The 22,456-nt window shown below is 33.1% G+C and overlaps 3 protein-coding genes and 1 non-coding gene across 5 annotated transcripts; 2 read left to right on the top strand and 2 right to left on the bottom strand.

Annotated features, from left to right (window-relative positions):
- The first annotated feature begins 585 nt into the window (after positions 1–585).
- Positions 586–5,971, top strand: LOC114185117 (probable serine/threonine-protein kinase At1g54610). Its single transcript, XM_028072644.1, has 8 exons — positions 586–1,602; positions 2,148–2,432; positions 2,857–3,174; positions 3,339–3,566; positions 3,835–3,932; positions 4,268–4,382; positions 4,661–5,128; positions 5,566–5,971. Exons 1-8 carry the CDS (start codon positions 1,183–1,185, stop codon positions 5,734–5,736), a joined length of 2,103 nt encoding a protein of 700 aa, XP_027928445.1. The 5' UTR covers positions 586–1,182; the 3' UTR covers positions 5,737–5,971.
- A 2,831-nt stretch (positions 5,972–8,802) lies between these two features.
- Positions 8,803–11,571, bottom strand: LOC114184168 (probable L-type lectin-domain containing receptor kinase VII.2). Of its 2 annotated transcripts, XM_028071432.1 has the most exons (2): positions 10,278–11,571; positions 8,803–10,196 (listed from the first exon to the last, which is right to left on the bottom strand). In XM_028071432.1, exons 1-2 carry the CDS (start codon positions 11,128–11,130, stop codon positions 9,007–9,009), a joined length of 2,043 nt encoding a protein of 680 aa, XP_027927233.1. In that variant the 5' UTR covers positions 11,131–11,571; the 3' UTR covers positions 8,803–9,006. The 2 variants fall into 2 exon arrangements, with proteins under 2 accessions (XP_027927233.1, XP_027927232.1); XM_028071431.1 differs by having other exon boundaries at positions 8,803–11,570.
- Positions 11,572–11,994: 423 nt separating this feature from the next.
- LOC114185606 (probable L-type lectin-domain containing receptor kinase VII.2) lies at positions 11,995–14,644 on the bottom strand. The gene has a single exon (XM_028073440.1). The coding sequence runs from the start codon at positions 14,261–14,263 to the stop codon at positions 12,188–12,190; it is 2,076 nt and encodes a 691-aa protein (XP_027929241.1). The 5' UTR covers positions 14,264–14,644; the 3' UTR covers positions 11,995–12,187.
- Positions 14,645–19,720: 5,076 nt separating this feature from the next.
- Positions 19,721–19,791, top strand: TRNAG-GCC. Its single transcript has one exon. It is a non-coding gene; the product is annotated as a tRNA-Gly (tRNA).
- The last annotated feature ends 2,665 nt before the right edge of the window (positions 19,792–22,456 follow it).

The following is a 22,456-nucleotide window of genomic DNA, read 5'->3' as shown; positions in this document are numbered from 1 at the left end:
TATTATATCATAAATTAAGAATACAAAATTCAGAAAAAAAAATTATACTCAAATATTTTTAATATTTTCTCACTTGCCTAGAGATGCATTATCCCATGAGACTAGCAAAATAAACTCTTCAAACCATTTCACGGATTTGAAAATTACATGAATATTATTTTTTTTAAAATATCTAAAATATTAATTAATTAAATATCTAAAGTTATGTGTAAAGAATTTTCAGGCTAAATAAGTGGAGCGATTACTAAAATATTACTAATTGCATGTTGCATTCTTTGGAGTTTTAATTTAGCTTTTAAAAAGTACGAATAAATCATGAACTTATTTTCTCATGAATAGGGCATGAATAAATTTATATATTTTTCTTGTAGCATTTTTCATCAATGATAATATTGAATAAATAAATTAATAGAAGAAAAACTTGCAGTTATATGAGATTTACAAATAAAATATTAGGTTGTAAAAAATTATTTATTTATTTAAAAATAAAAATAATCCGTCAAAGGGGGAAATTTGTTCCTTGCATAACGTCAATGGCAGACTCTTAGCCCCTGAGAGGAAAGAGAGGGGTCTGTTGACTGAGTTTAGTCGGCAGAAGCCGTCGTGTTAGGGAGATATTAATATTTCATTTCTCTAATTTGTGAAATTATGAATACGCGTTGAACTTTCACTCTTACCCAAATCAAACACTTTCTTTCATATTAAGCTTTTCACCAACCATTCCATTCTTACCCTTAACCCCATTTTAAAGATCCACTCAAGTTTTTATTTTTCTCATTCCCACTATTTTCTTTATTAATCACTCTTATCATTCCTTATATACCAATGTTAGGATCATCACCACCCTCTTTTTTTGAATGTTGACAATTGTTGGCGCAGTGTTACTGGAGGGTTCTGAATTGCGTCTTTGATTGGAATATCTGACTCTGCAATTGGGTCAGTTTGAAAGTTTCAAAAGGGGGCAGAGAAAGCGTGGTTTTTTCCATTTTTTATTTTTAAGGGTTCAGGGACGGGAAATTCCCAGCTTTGTTTTTTTTTTTTTGAAGGACGACAACAAATTGATGCATGAGCATTAGTTGGTGACTTGCATGATGGAGTTGTAGGTGGAAGATTGCGATCGTGGTTCTTGATTGAAGGATAATAATATTATTGTATAGTTGAATAATAGCTTCGTGGTGCAACATGGGGTGCATAGCTTCCAAGAGTGCAGCTGTTGATGACAGCAGGGAGGGTGTGGCAAGGGAATTAACTTCATCTAGCAGAAGGACATCTGAGATAAAGGCTTCTGCATTGGGTTCCAAGAAAAGGGTCGATGGAGTTTGGGGGAAAGATAAGGTTTTAGATGGTGCTGATATGAAAGTTTCACTAATTGGCAAGGAATCTGGTGGTTCGATGCGGTTGTTTGATTATCAGAATGGGAAGAAGAAAAAGGAGAAACCTGAATCGGCTGTTCATGATCATCCTGGTGTTGGAAGGGTTCCCAAGGGTTTAGAAGGAGAGCAAGTCGCAGCAGGTTGGCCAACTTGGCTTTCTTCTGTTGCTGGTGAAGCTATCCAAGGATGGATACCACGGAGGGCAGACACTTTTGAGAGGTTTGGTAAAGTAAGTTTTCACCTTGGCTGCATACTCTGTGATTGCATTATTATTCAACTGTCGTGTAGTTCACCAATTGTTGTTACCATCATGTGAACGCACTTGTCAAAGGTTTCAAAACATTGCATGCTTATGAAATTAATCCTATAATGTTTTTTGTTGACGAGTGTTTCAGAAACCTGTGCTCGTGTTTATGTATGAAGCTTAGATGCGGCTTGTATCTACCTTTTCTTGTATCTTTTTCTAACAGCAAAAGGAAAGAGCGCAACAAGGGACTGGATAGTTTTCATTTTAACTTTTTTTAACAAAAACTAAGTCCTTCGTACAATGGACTCTGTACATTTTATTTTGCTGTGCTTTGTGTAATGGGAATGAGTTCAGGATTATTTTTCATTATTAAAGCTTTTTGTCAAAAGTAGAGGATGAAAAATGTGAGTTAGGGTGATTAAACTTATTTTTGAGGGACAAAGAAATAGTATTCTATTATAAATGGTTAATGTTGTTTTTTGTTCTCACTTATTAAACGACCTGTGGGATGGCATTCAACCATGCAGATTGGCCAAGGAACCTACAGTTCTGTGTATAAGGCACGTGATTTGACTCACCAAAAGATCGTTGCATTGAAGAGGGTACGCTTTGATAATTTTGATGCTGAGAGTGTCAAGTTTATGGCAAGGGAGATTCTTGTTCTGCGTAGGCTTGACCATCCAAATATAATAAAGCTGGAAGGATTGATAACGTCGCAGACATCTCGCAGCTTGTACCTTGTTTTTGAATACATGGAACATGATCTTACAGGACTTGCATCAAGTCCTAGCATTAAGTTTTCCGAACCTCAGGTATTGATGATATATCTTATATTCTTGCAGTCTTCTGTTTTACATGGAGTCATGATTCCTCTAGTTAAGATGTAATAAAACCATTCATGGCCTTCACTTAACAACTCGAGCTTCTGGGATATTTGGTCATTGACATGGTATCAAAGCTTTATGAACAAATTGCTATGAATTTGATCTTTGCTGCCCAGATTCTTCTAAAATGAAAAGTTGAATTTCAGCACATGGAAGAATTGTGCCTGTGCATTATCCGTAATTCAAACATGTTAGAGATGTAATAAAACCATTAATGAGCCTTTGCCTAACAGCTTAAGCTTTTGGGATAATTGGTCATTAACACTTCTGTATACTGATGTCAGAGTTAATAGTGGGAACTATTTATCCTTATGAGTTTTTTGAATTCTAAGTGATTTTTCTTGTGTATCAGATTAAATGCTACATGCAGCAGCTTCTTAGTGGATTGAATCATTGTCATAGTCGAGGTGTCCTCCACCGTGACATAAAGGGCTCAAATCTTCTCATTGACAATAATGGCACCTTAAAGATTGCAGATTTTGGTCTGGCAAATTTTATTGATCCCCATCACAAGGTTCCATTGACCAGCCGTGTTGTAACTCTGTGGTATAGGCCACCAGAACTCTTACTCGGAGCGTCTAATTATGGAGTTGCAGTAGATCTATGGAGCACTGGTTGCATACTGGGGGAATTATATAGTGGCAGGCCTATTTTGCCTGGAAAAACAGAGGTATTAAGAATCTAGTCTTCATCATTTACTCATCATAAATACGTGCACTGTTACTTCACTGATGTGAACAGTTTCAGTTTCTAAAGCAATATTGTCAATTCTCAAATTGATCTTATTACAGTAACAGAGCTAGGTGCCTGAAGTTTAATTTTTGTTCATTGCAGGTTGAGCAATTGCATAGGATTTTTAAACTTTGTGGCTCACCGTCTGAAGACTATTGGCGTAAGCTGCGGTCACCACATTCAACAGTATTCAGGCCTCCCCATCATTATAGGCGTTGTGTTGCTGAAACATTTAAAGAATATCCATCTGCTGCCACAAAGCTCATTGAATCCCTACTTGCTTTAGATCCCACACTTCGAGGAACAGCAGCTACAGCCCTGAAGAGTGAGGTTAGTCTTTTTTGTTTACAATAAGTGAAGCACTCATGCAATGTACTTATACTTGCGTGAGTTTTGAGTACCAATTTCTGAGCTTCATGTGTGTACTTGTGATGATGAAGCCTGCTTGCTGATTCCTGCCTCTGTTACCTTTTGAGTGGAAAAAATTATCGAATTTCTTATGCAATGTTCTTCAATATATTGAAGGAACTCGTTTCCAATCTAAACTTCTATGAGGCCCTTGATTCTCCATTTTGACATTTCACCCCTTCATTGACAGTTCTTTTCAACGGAACCCCTTCCTTGCGATCCATCAAGTTTACCAAAATATCCTCCCTGCAAAGAGATGGACACTAAATTTTGGGAAGAAGCAACAAGGTACTTGCTGTATGATATGCTTTTTACATGAAAAGGATGCTGAGCCAAAGACAATTTGATTTGTTTTCAATACTAATTTCTTCTGATGTGATTTTAACTTCTGCCAAGTAGTGAAATTGATTTTGTGTAAATAGTTGAATTTGACTGTTGAAATCTTTGAAAAAGTGCATATATTTGATTTCTAAAGCTTTGCAGTCATGTAACTGCAAATATATTTTGCATGATTAATTTTGAATTTGCTTTCTGCTCCATTGGATTCATCCATTTATGGTAGATGGGAACCTTGTTACCTGAGACTATTGTAAACAAGTATAAATTTTTGTTTATCATCCTAGGCAAGGAGCTGATGGGAGAAAGGAGAAGAAAAATGGACCAAGAGTTCGGCAAGAGAAAGAACCTCAGACATTTATTTTATCAAAAGACAATGAGGACTGTCGCGTATCAATGCAGGTAATGGAAACAAAATTAAACCCACCGTTTCTCCTTATTCATCTTCATATTTAAAAGTTAGGCACATAGGAGAATACAACAAAAAAATTGTGTATAGAATTTTGTTAGACCTGGTATCAAAAACAAGAAAGATTGAATTTCATCAACTGAACATAAAAGCACTACACTGTTCCAGATCCCTCTAGAAAGCACTACTTTTTTTGTGTTTTGCCTTGTCTAGTGCTCTGCAATCTGTCTCTTTTCTTCATCTCAGTAAATCATAATTTTATTTGATGCAGCAAGGACAACGCCTTCCTAACTCAAGGAGCCGGAACGAATTCTTCAACCCTCACAGAGAACCTGTTTCTGGACATTTGGTTTTTCCACAGAAAGTGTCAGAGGATCATAAATCATCAGTAAATTATTTCTCCGGGCCTCTTTATCAGAGGCCTATGCATTCAGGTCCATTGGTTCCAGGCAATAGCTGGGAAATGGCTGTAAAGGAAGCTGGTGAGCAGCCCTATGTTTCAAACAAAGCCGCCCTACCAAAACTATCTGGAGTGGCATCTAGGACTTCATTATCCGGAGATAAAAAGGAAAACCATGTTTCTTCAAGACCCCGAGAAGCAATTCAAGCACAAAGATCTTTGGAGTCAACTAATGCTGGATCAGAGTCAAGAAGAAGGCATGATAAGAAGCGCCATTCTCAGAGAATTGATCACAGGCAAATCGAAAACGCTAGAGTCTCCACTCAAACATTAATTCAGGTTAGTTTTTAACTGTTGTTACCTTCCAAATGTTTATTACTGTTCTCTCTGAACTCAAATACAAGTGAAAAATGGTTATAGTGGACTGGAATTTAAACAAATTTAAATTTTCTAAATCCTATTTAATGCTTCTGTTTCAAAAAAAGCTTTCATCTTTAAACCTAACCACCATTCTGAATAAATGATAAAAAAGAAACATTTTTATCATCTGAAATCAAGAATATGTAATGAACTTAACTATCATTCTTAATCAATGTTAAATTTTTTAACTTCGGTTGTACTTGATCCACATGAAGGTAATAGCTTTTTCTAGCTAGCAATTAACAATGAAAAAACCTTGCTTTTTGTGTCCCCAGTTTTCCACATTTTTGTAATTTGTATGCATATGTCATTTATCTTGGGTTTTTGCTGGTTCCTGATGGTGGTCCCTATTTCAGGAGGGCCATGGACCCATGGGGAACAATATCTGCCACCTCTCTGGTCCATTACTGGTTTCATCAAACAATGTGGATCAGATGCTCAAAGAGCGTGATCGAAAGATCCAAGAATATTCGAGACGAGCACGAATGAACAAGTCGGGTGAGATAGCTCGTGCAAACCAAAATTAGGATGATTATTAGTCAATTACATATAAATTTTTTTTTCTAGTTATACAACTAGATATATTTTAAATGACAACAAAATTTATATCAAAATTATAGAAAGAGAAGGGAAGGAGTGTGTTCACTGTTCATTACTCTTCCTTTGTAAGTTACAGGGATATAGTGTAAATTGAGGCTTTTATAACAAGAGTTTGATGTTCTTCCATTCACGTTCTTGTATATGCAATCCAAATTTTCAAAATTGTATTACTAAAGCTCCAACATTATTTCATCCAAAAGTGGAAGGAGGACAAGGATGTATAGAGAAAATAGAAAGACAGTGACATAATGTGGGAAGAAAAAGAATATATTGAAAGCTTGATGGGAGAGAAGTTGGGTGTGTGAATGTCGGAACACTGAGTTCAAGGGTTAATTGCATGGCATAGCAGTGCAGAAAATCGTATCTATAGTCAAAATGAATCTGTGAATTGTAGCATTGTCATACGAGAGGAAGTTTTTCTTGAGAAAGTTAACAATAAAGACATATTTGGTTACTTGATGATTTTAAAATTTTTATGATCAATTATCCTTATCTTGCGATTAGATTCAATTATGACAAAACATAATAGTACGAATCATTAAATAATCTTAAATTTACATATTTTAAAAAATGAATGACTAAATTGATCCAAAATTTTGAAATTGACTAATTTTAAAAGTTACTAAAAGTTAAGAGATAAAAATATATTTAATCCAAAAATTAAAAATGAGTTACACCAAAATAAATTAAAAAATTTAACTCGACCTATCCGTTTAGCGGGCTAGCAGGCTGGACCGTCGAGTCCAGTTCACTTTGCGCCCAATACTATTATCAAAACACTAATTGGAATTTAGAACCTTACATCACAAACTGCATTTTGATTCTCACCTTCCAAGTTGAGTTCATTAAAAACGATGAGTTTTTATGCGGGGTAGTCATTAAGAGATTATGTATAAATAATACATTTGACACGATTTCTAATAAAAATCTTAAGATAATAAGTGATCTTTTTATCAAAATAAGTTGCTTTGACCCATTTATTACAAAATTATGTCAGTTTATTAATTAATTATATGGTAGGGTAGTTTACTAACAATTTAACTTCTCTCTATATTTTTTAAATTTTATATAACTTTTAAAGTTTTATATACATTTTAAAAAAAATTAATAATTTGATTAAAAATATTTTAAATAAAATTGTATTAAAATTTAGATATTTTAAAACTTAATGTTTTAAATTTTATTATTGCATTTTATTATAAAAGTCAGAATAATAAAATTTTATTAAAATTTAGATATTTTACAACTTAATATTTTAAATTTTATTATTGCATTTTATTAAAAAATTTAAAATGATAAAATTTTATTAAAATTTAGATATTTTAAACTTTATTATAAAATTTGCAATAATAAAATTTTATTTAAAATATTTTTAATCAAATTATTAAAAATTTATTTTCAAAAAAAGTATACAAAACTTTATAATTATATAAAAGTTAAAGAAAAAGTAAAGAGAAGTCAAATCTGTAGTAAATTGCCCCTACGATGTAGTTAATTAGTAAACTGATCCATTTTTGTAATAAATGGGGAAAACAACCCATTTTTGTAAAAAAAAAAAAGCAATTGGTTCATGAATCTTTTATCTTATATAATGTTTAACTGTGTTATATTTACTTAATATTGTGAGACTTTGACTCACTTGAATTATTCCCAACAGAAACAGACACACCATAAAACAAACAAATTTAAATTTATAGGTTAAGTATGTTTTCAGTCCCTAAACTTTGACACAAAATTAGAATTCGTCTTTGTTTAAAACTTTGATATCTTTTGGTCTATGTCAAAGTTTTTTTGTGTAAAACCTGTTTTCCAAACAGATATGAAAGTGGAAACAAGTCAAATGGTGTAAACAATTCAAATGTTAGTATGAAATGTGTTTGACATGTTAAATTTTTTTAACATGATTGAATTAAAATGAGTATATCCATTAAATTTTAAAGTTTGAATGCTAAAATATATCAAAATTTTGAACATAAACAAATTTCAATCTTACATCAAAAATTCAAGGACTGAAAATATATTTAACCCTAAATTTAATTTTAATATATATATATATATATGTATATATGTATATATATATGTACATGTATATATATATATATATATATATATATATATATATATACACACATGTCGACAAATGTCATTATTGTTACGCCGACCACTAGGTCGTGAGGCTTTCCCAGGCGATGTTTTCTATTTACATTCCCGTTTCTTAGAAAGAGCTGCTAAACGATCGGACCAGACAGGTGCAGGTAGCTTGACCGCCTTATCCGTTATTGAAACACAAGCGGGAGACGTATCGGCCTATATTCCAACCAATGTGATCTCCATTATTGATGGATAAATATGTTTGGAAACATAGCTCTTTTATCGCGGAATTAGACCTGCTATTAACGTCGGTTTATCTGTCAGTCGCATCGGATCTGCCTCTCAGTTGAAAGCTATGAAACAAGTCTGCGGTAGTTTAAAACTTGAATTGGCACAATATCGCGAATACGTATATACATGTACGTATATATATATATATATATATATATTTCTTTGAATAATTTGCAGTGTTGTTCTAACATTATGTTTAATATTTTGGAAATTAAACATCTCTCTTTTCCTTAACCTTTTGCTACTTAACCAATTAATGTATGGAGAAAGAACAATGATTTATGCAATTTATGACCAATCCTAACAATAAAAAAAAAAAAGTTTTATCTCATTAATATTTTTTTTCTTGAAAGCTTATCTCATTAAATTTTGGTAATTAGCTGAGGATATTTCAAAAGTAATTAACTCAACCCACAAAATTTACTGAAAATGAAATCTATATACAAGAACTAAGTAGATATTTACAAGAAAAAGAATTCCCATGAGTCAAACAATGCACAATCAATTTTATTTTCTTTCAAATTGGTTCGTTTCAAGAATTTAATTTCATCGATAATCAAAGGAGGCAATTCAATACTCATTCATCTAATTCACAATTCATGAATACCAGACAATTCTTAGCAGAGTTTAATATAATAAAATCTCATAAAAACAGAGAAATCACACCCTGAAGTAACTGATCTCATGTTTTCTTTCTTTTTGGTGATGCATGCTACATCCAAACAAACAAGCAAGAAAGCTACACCTAGAATATTCTCTATTGGTTACTTTAGTTTTTTGTAACTAAAATCTGTAACAATGAAATAGTAAAAACATCATCTGTTTACTCTGATGATTTCTGACTCTGATCCTGGAAAAGTACTCGAGCCACTCCCAGAAGTCCAAGAACTGAAACTGAACATCTTAATTTCATCAAAAGTTGGGTAACCACTGCAAGGAAAAGCACATTCAGGTTTAGACCACATTGCAGCTGATTTTACTTTTCCAAGCAAACTCATCTCCATGTTTTCTTCATCAGTGTTGTCCATTTCCCCTTCCAACATTTTCACAACCTGCCTCATCGTTGGTCGAATACTAGGGTCAGAATCTGAACACAACAAACCCAAATGAAGCAATCTTTCAGCTTCCTCTGCGCTGTATCCCCATTTAGCCTTCAACCTTTCATCAACAGCACTTTGCAATTGGCCTTGCACCATTAGAGACACCAACCAATCAGTAAGACCTGGTTTATGTTCTTCAATTGATCTTCGCCCGCAAATTACTTCCAGTACCAATATTCCAAAACCAAACACATCAGACATAGTTGACACTGTTCCTGTTCGAATCACTTCAGGAGCAATGTATCCTATTGTCCCAATTACTCTTGTCGTGCTTGCAACTTGTCCATGATGATCATGCATACGAGCCAATCCAAAATCCCCCAGCCTTGCATTCATGTCCTTGTCAAGAAGAACATTGCATGCTTTAATGTCACCATGCAAGACCTTAACTTCCCAACCTTCATGCAGGTACAGAATCCCTGTGGCTACGTTTTTCAGAACTTGAATCCTCTCTTCCCATGTCAGCACCATTCTCTCTTCACACTCAAATATCCTTTTGTCTAAACTTCCCTTGCTCATGAAGTCATAAACTAGAATCAAGTTTCCCCTTTCCTTTTTGCACCAACCTCTCAATCCTACTAAATTTTTGTGCTTCATTCTGCCCAGAATTGAAACCTCAGCCAAAAACTCTCTCATCCCTTCTTCCCTTTCTTGAGGGATTCTCTTCACTGCAACTTCTGCTCCATGCAAAACCCCTTTATACACCTTCCCGTTCCCTCCAACAGCAACCACATTCTCTTCAGAAAACCCTCTTGTTGCTGCATAAATATCATGGAAACCAATCCTATGAGGCCAATACTCCAGTTCCCAGTCCTCAACTTTTTCTAGTGTCTTGCCTCTGCGCAGGATGAAAAAAACTACAAAACCACAGCCAGTGATTAACACACACAAAATAATGGTCACACCTGCAGCCAAAACTCGCCTATCAGAAAACCACCTTTTATGATGTACAAATGAAGGCAAATTTTCTGTCACCAAAGCATCACCTATTGAAAAATTTGAATTACTAAAACTCCAAGCAAGAATCCTAGTACTGTCTACTATCTTCCCTGTTGCTGCAGTGAATCCAACGTATGTTTCATCCATAAGAACCCCTGAAAGGCTTACATTGCTACTGATAAGAGGCACTCTAGGCTTCTTTAGTCCTGCCCGAGTCATGGTAACGTTAAGTTGAGAGTGCATAAATTCAATCCATACCTGATAGTTCTGTCCATTGTTTAGCTCCAACACCTTAAACTTTTTGTCACCTTTTCCTCCCCAATAACCAGCTTCATGTGAAGTTAAAGAGCGAAGCGAGTTTATGTCAACACCGACATGATTATCACTAATATCATGGAACTCTTCTGGATTTTGGACTATATCAAACTCAACTCCAAAAACATGGTTCTGAGGATTGCCTTCGTTGCTACGATTGAAAAGACCGATATACTCTGCTGAAGTGGTACCATTTACACCTCTTGATGATGTGAATAGGAAGACAAAGCCATGGCCAGTGAAAAAGTTTTTGATGGGAGCAATTGAGAAAATGAAGGAGGTTGCAAAGGGGAGTAAAGTGGGGGAGTTGGCTTTTTTGGTAGGTATTTTGTGAGGGTAAAAAGCACGGCCAATGGAAAAGAAACTCGAATTTGTGAGAGTCAGAATGGAGGTTTCTACAGAGGCATCTCCATATAAAATGATGTTTGTGGAGTTGAAGTTTGTGTTATAGACAAATTCGGTGGTGGAAACTGAACACAAAGTGGTTGCAGTGTGAAGAAGAATGACAAGGAGCTTCAATGGAGACATTGGCAAGGGACTGAAAATGGAAGGAAAACTTTGCCCAATTGAACTTGGCTGCTGCATATATATCTGAATCTTTGGCTCTGCAACTGCTTAACCCTTCAAAAGCAAGAGGTAACGGCCAACGCAGGTTATTGTTATTTATTGTCAATTCACACACACATGTCATAGAAATTTTGCATTTATTTCGTCGGAGATGGACCATTAAGGTGATCAAGACGTGTCTGGTTGAAAAATATCTTGCAAGTTTTTTATAAGAAAGTGAATATTTATTGAAGGTTTGTTGAAGCATTGTTATAATATTTTTTATTTTCAACTAATTTTAAATTAAATTCGTGGTAGATACCATCATTATCTCAGCAATACAACAAATAATCACCAATCCCAAACCAGTCTTAGTCTTAGATTTTTGTCCTACACGCATGAGATACCTGGGTATGCTTGGTCTTACATATTTGTCCTGCATACACGAGATACTTGGGTGTGCTTGGTCTTAGAAAATAAAGAGGAAAAAAAGTATGGTTAAAAAAGAAGGAAATTGATTTTTCTTGGGAAATAGGTTCCATTCATTAATCATTTCTTGGGAAATAGATCGTAATTATTTGCTACACACGAGTATCTTCAAAATTTTGTTAATCATGTGTTTCTGTCGTTCAAAAAAAAAAAACACAGTAACATAAAAGTTGCCAAAAGTCATCGTATGCTGTAATCATGTAGAGATGTGCTGGAATGAAATGAAATAACTAATATTTGCAAGGACCACTGTTTCAGATGCAATAAATACTGAAAATGAGACACCACGTTTAAATTAAATTTTTTGTTTCATTCAAGATTTGTCAAAGAAAGAACGTTCAACATAAGTAGTATTCAAAGAACTAGAACACCAAAGAAAGAAATTTGAAAAAAAAAAAATTATGGTAGCAGAGGGAAAAAAAAACACCCCAACTTTATGCAAATCTTAGCTACATCAGTCGTTGAGACTTGAGATCACTATTTTAGCGAAACTCGGACATTTGGAGCAACAAGTGCTCGAACTTTACACATGTTTGTAACTTGATCACAGCAGCATTAGCTCTTTGCAAGTTCAATATTAACATAGTGGTTTAATCAATTGCAGGTCTCACCTTCCTTCTGAGACAAACTCTGACTGTGGCTGTGGGCTGGGACAAGAGACGCTTAAAGATGCTGTAGAATAAAACTTGGTCTGCAAAATTTCATCAAAGGTAGGATAATTTACATAGGAAGAACTTGTAGAACTTTTAGACCATGATGCTGCTGAGTTTATTTTTCCAAGCAGACCCAAATGGATGCACTCTTCATTGCACTCGGTGCATTTTATTCCCTCCAAAGTTTTCACCACTTGCCTCATTGTTGGCCTAGAAACAGGATCATCACCTACACATAACAAACCCAAATGAAGCATCCTCTCAGATTCCTCAGCATTATAGCCACTTTGACCCTTCAAACGCTCATCAATAGCACAATTCAACTCCCCTTTCTCTATAAGGGAAAACACCCAATCAACCAATGGTGGCTGATCTGCTATGATTGGTCTTCTCCCACACACCACTTCTAGAACCAATACTCCAAAGCTGAACACATCACACGCCGCCGTCGGTCGCCCAATTCGAACTAGTTCTGGTGCCATGTACCCCAGAGTCCCTATCACTCTTGTTGTGTCTGCCACATGTTCCTGGCGATGCAGCCTTGCAAGCCCAAAATCCCCCAATCTAGCATTCATGTCCTTGTCAAGTAGTACATTACAAGCTTTGATGTCCCTATGCAAGACCTCAACTTCCCAACCCTCATGCAGGTATAAAATCCCATCAGCTACATTTTGCAAAACTCTAACTCTTTCTTCCCAGCTCAGCAGCATTGCCTCTTCACACTCAAAGATCCTTTTGTCCAAGCTCTCATTCTCCATGTAATCATAAACCAGTATAAGTTTTCCTCCTTTTCTTTTGCTCCAACCTCTGAAACCCACCAAATTCCTGTGCTTCATTCTGCCAAGACTTGAAATCTCTGCCAGAAACTCTCTCATTCCATGCTGTGTCTCGTGATTGATGCTCTTCACCGCAACTACTACTCCCTTCAAAACTCCCTTGTATACTTTCCCACTCGTTCCAATCCCAATCACTTTCTCTTCAGAGAATCCACTTGTTGCATCACAGATCTCCTGATAGCTAATCCTGTGTGGCCAATACTCCAATTCCCAGTCTTCAAAATTTTCCTGCTTCTCTTCCTTTCTGGTTTTGAACAAACTACAGAAAAACACCAAAGCACAGAAACCCCCCATGAAAAATGCCCCGAAAGTTACACCTATGATGAAACCATTTGTTCTAAACAGCAACGTTTTTGGATGCACATACACGGGTAAATGCTTGGTGTTCAAAGCATCACCAATTGAAAAGTTGGTATTGCTAAAACTCCAAGCCAAGATTCTACAATAGTCCACCATTCTCCCTGTTGATCCAGAAAACCCCACATACATTTCATCCAACAAGACCCAAGAAAGGTTAATAGGTTTACTAATCAAAGGCCTGCGAGGCTTCTTTTTCCCTGCTGGTGCCATAGTAACATTAATCACCGAATCCTCAAACTCAATCCAAACCTGATAATTTCTACCATCAGCCAGTTTCAAATCCTCCCATTCCTCGCCCTCTCTCCCACCCCAGAACCCAGCAGGCTCAGAATACTCAGAAATCATCGAATTCAAGTCCACACCCACATGATTATCATTCTCCTCGTTGAACTCCTCGTTCCTAAAATCATCAAACTCAACCGCAAAAACATGGTTGGAGGAGTTACCTGAAGTGGAGCGGTTAAACAGACCCAAGTAGTTCCCCGAGAGTGCTCCATTTACGGCCATCACCGGGGTGAAAACAAAAGCAAAACCATGAGCAACAGGGAAGTTCTCACAAGGGGCAACAGAGAAGATGAAGGAAGTTGCAAAGGGAAGAACGGTGGAAGAGTTCGATGGCTTCGTTTTTATTTTGTGAGGGTAAAAGGCACGTCCTATGGAGAAGAAAGTTTTGTTTGTGAGCGTGAGAACTGAGTTCTGGATGGTGGCATTCCCATAGAGTTTCACGTTAGAGGAGTTGAAGTTTCTGTTGTAGACAAATTCATTTGCGGACACAGAACTCAAAACTTGAAGAACCAAATTAAGGACAAGAAAAAACAAAGTAGGAGAAGACATTGTGGGTGGCAACGAACAAGAGAACTGAAGATAAAGGGAAGAACGAAGAACAAATACGTCTAAGCCTAACTAATGATGCAGTTACACCGAACATTAACAATAGAAGAAGACCTTGTGTTTACTTTGGATGAAGTTTTAGATTTAGTTTCATTGATTCTTGAATTTAGCCGAACATTGGCATTGGTTGGTAGCTGGCGGCGAGACAACAATTCCTGGAAAGTTGAAAGAAACTTAGCAATGGAAAAAATCACAAAATTAAATAAATAAATAATTAAAATAAAATAAAATAAGTAGTGGACACTAGTGATGGTCAAGCATTTGCTAAAAATAAAAAAAGAGAGTGAGATTTAAGGAAGAAGAGATGGGTGAAATAGTTTATTTTTCCGACAAAGATCCAACCACACCGCCCTAAGAAGTCATGGATTTGAAGTGTAATGAGTGGGTTAGTTAAAGGGACTTCATTTTATTTATTTTTTTCTTTTAAAAAATGCACACTCATTTACCTCTTGGTTTGTGTTTGCCTATGGTCGAATTTTTAAATTATTGTTTAATATCTTAATCTCAACTTCTAATTAAAAAATCCAAATAATTTTAAAGTAATATAGATGGACGGTATCCAACTTCGATCTCCTGGTGAATTTTTTATATGAAAAATATAATTAGAAAGAGAGATTCCATTAAAAAAAGTATCTAGCTAACTTTTTTTATAAAAGCGTTTTTCAAAATAATATTTACATATTCACACTTAAGACTCAATGCATCTCATATAGAAGCATGCATCTTTTATATGCAAATGGACATGTTCATATATCAGTGATTAAATATTTAATGTAATTTACACGACCACTTATTTAAATATATATTGTCAATAAATATATTATATTTTTCTGTTTATTTTTTCTTCTCAACTTAACATACTGTGAATGATAATAAATTTTTATTAGGAAACATAGCTTCAACTCATACGTTTTCAACAACACGTGATTATTTAATAATTTGACGAATACTTTGTTTTTCTCTATGTCAACTTGGTAAATGATTAATTTGATTGATGAAAAAATTACATTTGTTCAATTACAAAAATAAGAATATCCAAGTTGAGTGGAAAGTTATTGGGGGAGTTAAAGTCGTATACGTTTCAAATTATTAGACAAACAGAAAGTATAATTGACATATTTATTCTATTAAATATTTATTGAATTTAATTAAAATACATTACAATATTAATATATTATTTTTAGAACAATTATATTTAAAATTTCTTTTATAATTAATAATATATTAATATTAAACTCATTTAGAATTAATAATGTAATTTTTTACACTAATAAAAACATACATTATACAAATAATACATTAAGAACAAACTCGTTTAGAATTTTTTTTTGCACTCATTATGTAATTTTAGAATAATATATTACGTGAATATTTAATAATTTAAAATATACTTATAAGCATTTTTAGAAGAAAAAAAATTCTTTATATAAACTAGCAAGTTTTACAATATAGAAAATGAAAGTAGTATATTTATAAACTAAAATTAATATTTTCATATCTAGGTTAAAAATTAAAACTTAAAAAAAATATTGGACAAAATTTTTATAAATTAGCTTATACATTAAACTATAAGCTCATTTTAGTTACGAAAAAAATCTACCTAATTTTTTGTTCTTTTTTTTTTTTAATGTTTTCAAAGAAATTTGTCCCAAATTATATCCTCAAATAGAATTTTGGCACAGGATTGAAGTCAATATACCTAAAACACGTTTTTTCTTTGGTATAGAAAAGGAACTATAGGTGGAAGAAGAAGAATTTTTTTTCTTTTTTGCCTGTTTTAGTTAAGTCATTCTTTAACTAAAAATTCAAACAGTACAACTATTTTTCTTCCTTGGAAAAAGAACTCACGTGTTTTTTAAATTATGCGAAAAGCCGTTATTAAATATTATATTTGAGAATTGATTTTTAAACCAATAATAATACTGCAAATATAAGAGTAAAAAAATGCTGCAAATATTAATATAGTAATAACTCTTCCGTCTTTATTTTATCTGAATATTAGTACGCATTATTAGAATTAAATATACTTTTAATTTATTTAAATATATAAATATTTGATTTTAGTCTTCTAAATGTGTAAAGAAAAAGAAAAAGAAAAAAGAGAGTCACGCGCATATACTAAATCCTAAATACAAAGAATTTGGTTTATGTTTAATTAAGGTAAGCACGTTTTAAGTGTGAGTTCATAAGCAAACATCATGATAAACTAAAGAAGCAAACATAAAAATATTTAATTAAATATGAAACGTAGCCATTTTAAGCATATAATAAAAACCATTAGGTTAGCAGTGAGGAAAATACAATTTAAATTATAAAATATATCTTATGGTTTGGCTTATTTCATATGATGAGATAAGCTTGGAAGAAACCCTAAAAGCCATGCCTAATAACTTGTATGAATATTGAATATGTAGCTTCGAAGAAAGGTGTTTGGCACCTCTGTCTCTCACTCTTTAGGCTGAATTATCTGAATGTGACAGAAACAAATCATTGATTTGAGATTTGAAATATAATAAAGGAACAAGATTGTAAGAATATTTTTATTTTGAATTTCGCGAAAACTGATTATTGCACTACATGTGGGAATCACATTTTTCTTTGTTATTTTTGTAAAGTTTTTTTGTTGTTTTCTTTTCTTTGAACCGTGGATTCATAATTCTTTCCTTCTACACAATTATTGTGGCAAGTATGCATTTTCCCCTCACCTTCTTTTCGAAAGTAGACGTCACACACAATTTTTTTCTTTTTTTTTCTTTTTTGCTTTTCAGATAAAAAGAAACAAAATCTTTAACCTAGTTGACGAAAATGGCACCATCAAGGTTGACCAGAGTTCCAAAAACAGAATGTTTGGGTCTTTGCTCTGAAACACAATCCAACCGAAAAAGGTAACACCACAAAAATTGCCCCCTATTCATGAATTTCAAATCAACGGATTTTTGTCAAATTTGTAGTGTAAACAAAGTGCGTGAAATTTTAGCTTTAAAAAGAATTTCATTTTGTATTGAATTACTTTTTTATTCTTTCAATTTATTATTCTCACATCTGATTACTTTATTTCAGACAAAAATAAATTCTACTTTTAAATGTACAGTATTTTTTTTATTTACCTCGTTTAATTAATTCTCCTAATAGCTTCAATAACATAGTGTAAATCAACTGATACATAATTATTCTAATTTGACCATATTTTTTAAATTCAATCCTAGAGATACAATGGTGTTATATATATATATATATATATATATATATATATATATATATATATATATATATATATATATATATATATATATTTTGGTGTTATTCTATTAAACAAAGGATTTTTTTAGAATGAAATAAATGGACAAAAAGTAGAATTAGCCATCAAAATATAGTTATTAATGGTCAAGAGATTGAATTTGTCTGGTTAAGCGCCGTTAGGCAAAAACAAATCTCCAAATTAATTAGACATGAATATGAGTAATATCCATTTTTTTAAATCGTGTAGGGAGGAGATTAGGGATGTCAGCATGACAAGTAGGGTACAGGTAATAGAGCCTCCATTCCCTACTCGCTGAATAAATATCCGTCATGTACTTGTATCTATATCCGTGGAAGTATCCACGGTTATCTGTGGATATTTACAAAAGAAAATTTTAATTCTTTAAAAAAATATTTTAATCATAAATACAAATAAAAATACAATGCATAATATTTATAAATTTCAAACAAAGTGCAAATAACTCATTAAAATAGTGTTGAATGATAACTTACAAAGAAATTGAGATTTTTTTAAAACCAATTGATAAAAAATAACTCATTCAATTTCAATGTGTTAATGTTTTAATCATATTTTTTTTAATTTAAATTAAAATATAATGAGTACGAATATCCACGGGTATGGATACCGTGATACCCGTACCCGCTCCGTTAACATGAGGGTATACAAAATACTCATACCCGTTACTCGTTGGTATCTATTTACAATACTCATTTCCTACCTATTGCGGGTTTTATCTGCGAATACCCGCGTGTACAAATTTTTTTTGACATCCCTGGAGGAGATATACAATGGTTCATGCACTCATCCCTCCTTTAAATTACTAAAGCCTATCTATTTTATTTAGATGACATAATATGTTAATGTTTATTTAGTTCTTAATTTTGTATCTTATTTCTAAGATTCACATTTGATCATTTTTACTTTTCTATAATTATTTGACTTCTATTTAGTAGTTATTTAAATAATTATAAATTTATTTTCTTTATATTTGATATTGGAGAAAAAAAATATGTATCATTTTATCATTGAATACTTAATAATATCATATTTTTTATTTTATGCAAACATTTTATTTAATTAATACTTAGAATATTAAATGGACAAATAATGTTTGTCTAAAGAGGGACTCGTCTGAGCTCGTCACCAAGACTAACATTTGACTTTGATAGATCTTTCGAGACAAAATTCACCCACAACACCAATGAAATATAAGTCAAATTCACACATAAAGTATGGATATCACTTTAATTCTAAAACCTTAAAATAATAAGTCTATGACTATTCTTTTATATGTTGTTGATTTTTCACCTATTTAATATGAAATTTAAACTTACATGTAGATTTCCGACTTGAATAATGTGTGTTTCCATTCCCTTAATGAAATGATGATGAAACAAGAAGTTATATCCATTACCTATAAAAATAGAAATGTAAATAAATTTTTACTTCGAGATGGTAAACTCATGGTGCTCCCATTGCGATCTCTATATGCACACTTCTAAACACAAATTTTTATCTTAAAATTCTTAATATTGCTAATCATTTTTAAAATTGATTAATTTATATTAAGTAAATTCTGGAATAACAACTGTTTCAACACCATTTTTTTTTTCTATTTGTCATTATTTGAAATTTCACTTAAAGTATACTTGAAAGGATACATATAGTCTTACGTTATTATTGGTATGTTTTACTTATTTATATATTGAGTGGGTTTGTTCTACCTTAACTTTCTCATTTGCCTTCATAACCTTTTTCGTATTTAGGTCCAACCATAAGAACATTTAAGTATGATAAGCGTGTGACATGATCCATTTTAAAAAAGACAACAATGAGGTAACTTAATTTCTACCCTTAAATATAATATAAAATAAACATGTGGCTATTATTCAACCCCTCCAACTTACTTAGATGGTTGCATTGCACTCATACTTTTAGTTAATTATAAACCAACTCTTCTTAAAAAAGGAGTCTCAGACGTTGAAGTTTGCAAAAAAAAGTAGCACCAGGATCATCAAAAGCCTCAAAAGTCATTCAGCCCACATTCACAATTTTTGAGTCCAAACTAAAATGAACCAAACCTAAGGCCCAAATAAAATTTAGTAATATAAACATACAATACAAAATTTTTAACAAAAGCACCAGTGGTCTAGTGGTAGAATAGTACCCTGCCACGGTACAGACCCGGGTTCGATTCCCGGCTGGTGCATTTTTTCTTTTTATACCTATTTTGAAGCTGAAACATGTTTTTTTTTTTTTTTGTAAGGGTTTGATTAGAGAAAGCTGGTGTTCGATCCACGTTCACGCAGTTTCTTTTTCATTTTTTTCTTACCCCTATTTTGAAGCTGAGACATGTTTATGCCTTTCTTTTTTAAATACGGAGAATATTCATTTGATAAATTAGGGTTTGATTAGAGAAAGCTGGAATCAAATAAATGGTTTATACAAAACTAAAATAGTAGGGGTATATCCCGATACTGATCCTGTCATCACAATTTTCATTATTTTGTATACTTTTAAGGTTCCAATAGGTTTGGCCTTGTATGATAATTAATGGTTCATATATTGCCAATATATCTCAGTGGAAAATGTGACGTAAACATTATTACGATGAAGCATTATCATGCATAAATAAAGTGACCTTATGTGGATGTAGCGTCATCAGATTCAATTATTATAACTTTGCATTCCGTATTTTAAAAGCAAATTGATTTGCATAGGATTATCTTAGTTGAAGATAAAAATGTTAGTGTGCGCATGAGAAAAGTTTTACTTTTTAAACTATTATAAATGTTATATTTTCTTACTAATTTTGTTAAAAGTTCATCATTGGGAATAATGAAAATGTTAAAAATTTAACTATGAAATAAAATTGACATGTGAGATGAAAATCGTATTTCACCTAAATAGTATAATTTAACTTTAGTTTTACTTGACATGAGACATTTTAAAAAATTCAAATTTTTTAAAATTATAATAGCTTCTTAAACACTATAAAAAAACGTTTAAATAATAGTGATAAAAATTTGTTAGTCATTACAATAATCAATTTAGATATCAATTACAAATAAAAAATTATTGGTTACTAAAATAGTCAATATTGTAAATATAAAGTTATAATTGATCACTAGATTGGTTACTAATTAAGTAGAAACTGATGGGATGATAAAAATAACACGTCTTGAAAAATCTCACATTGTCTAGGATAAACTATGGAATGAATGTTAATGACTATATAATGAGTTTTAAGTCCATGATGTTCTTTGCCCAAAGATACTTTGAGCTAATGTTTGACTTTTCTTATACTCTTGTAGTAGGGTGTTGTGAAGTGTAATTAAATATTTGCTTTGGAGAGTGTGTGTATACTTGGGGTTAAAGGGTTGAGAGTGTTTTTGTGTGTTGTAAAACTTTGCACGCGGTGATTTTCTAGTTGTCTTTGGACAACGACCGTAGTTTTTTCTTTGTATTTGGAGTTTCATGTTATATTATTGTGTTCCTTATTTTTATCTTATATATTTGTTGTATTGTATCTATTAATAGGGTAATTCTCGAAGGTAAAGACAATAATGTCTTTAATTGATTATGCGTTTTTCCTAACAAGTGCTATCAAGAGTTATGGTTCGGTAAATTTTTTTTTTTAGTATGCTCTTTGGTTGCAGCTTAGTCTGATCTTCCACATTAGAAAAGATTAATTACTTATTGTTAAAGAATCATCATTGTTTGTTGAAGTTTTAATGAGAAATTTGATGGAAGGATCATTGTCAACGTCGTGCTGGCGTGGTGAATCTACAACTGGGTTCGTGAAGTGCAAGGATGGTGAGTCATTGATTTGTTGTGGAGTTCGTGTTTCGTGTCGAGTGTGCTCCTGGATCTGTAGGGGATGCCGTTGTTGGTACTTGTGTGGTCTAGTGAGTGATGCACAATGAAGATCTTATTTGTGTGAGTCGCAGTTTGCGGTATGTGCATGGAGGTCTTATTTATGTGAGTCGTAGTTTGCGGCATGTGCATGGAGGAAGTGCTCTGTGGTTTACAGATCTTGTTCGTGTGGTGTAGCTTAGGGATTTGGGTTGTTGTGTGTGATGGATTGCAGCATTTGGTAACGTTAGATCTGTGTGGAAACGATGGAGCTCTCGAGATCTCTATGGCGACCTTTTGCAAGGATTGCACAATGCTTTATTGACAATGGGTGTTGTGGCGATACGATGGCGACGTGGTTTCTGGCGAAGGGTGTTGATTTGGTTGTTGCGGTGACTGCATGGAGGGCTGATGGTGGTTGTGCGATGCAAAATGTTCACTATGTTGCAGATCTACTTGAGGAAGAAGAAGATTATGTGACAACTTCTGGTTGGTCATATTTGATACCGGAGGATTGTGACATGTGGTATCTATTGGTTGGTCATATTTGAAATTGGAGGATTGTGTTAGAAGTGAGCTTTAAGCCTAACTCAACCCACAAAACCGGCTTGTAAGGTCAAGTTTGCGCCTCATTTATATATTGTGAATTAGCCATATCTCTAGTTGATGTGAAACTTCTAACACACCTCCTCACGCCGAGGTATATACATCTCGTGTGTGGGACTATATAAATGAATGAGTGGTTCATTAGTAGCCCTATATCGGGTGGAACAGAATGTCCAAAAAAACTTATTAGGATGAGCTCTAACTTGGCTTTGATACCATGTTAGAAGTGGGCTTTAAGCCTAACTCAATTCCACAAATCTGACTTGTAAGGTGAGGTTTACTCCCCATTTATATATTGTGAATTAGTCTTATCTCTAGTCGATGTAGGACTTCCAACAGATTGTGACACGTGGTAATTCTTGGTTGGGTAGACTGTGATTGCTTAGATGAATTTTTCTTGCGATAATTTTATA

The sequence above is a fragment of the Vigna unguiculata genome, chromosome 5 (genome assembly GCF_004118075.2).
Source record: "Vigna unguiculata cultivar IT97K-499-35 chromosome 5, ASM411807v1, whole genome shotgun sequence".
Lineage (NCBI taxonomy): Eukaryota > Viridiplantae > Streptophyta > Magnoliopsida > Fabales > Fabaceae > Vigna > Vigna unguiculata.
Note: the sequence above shows the minus strand (reverse complement) of the source record. Positions and strands in the feature narration are given on the sequence as shown.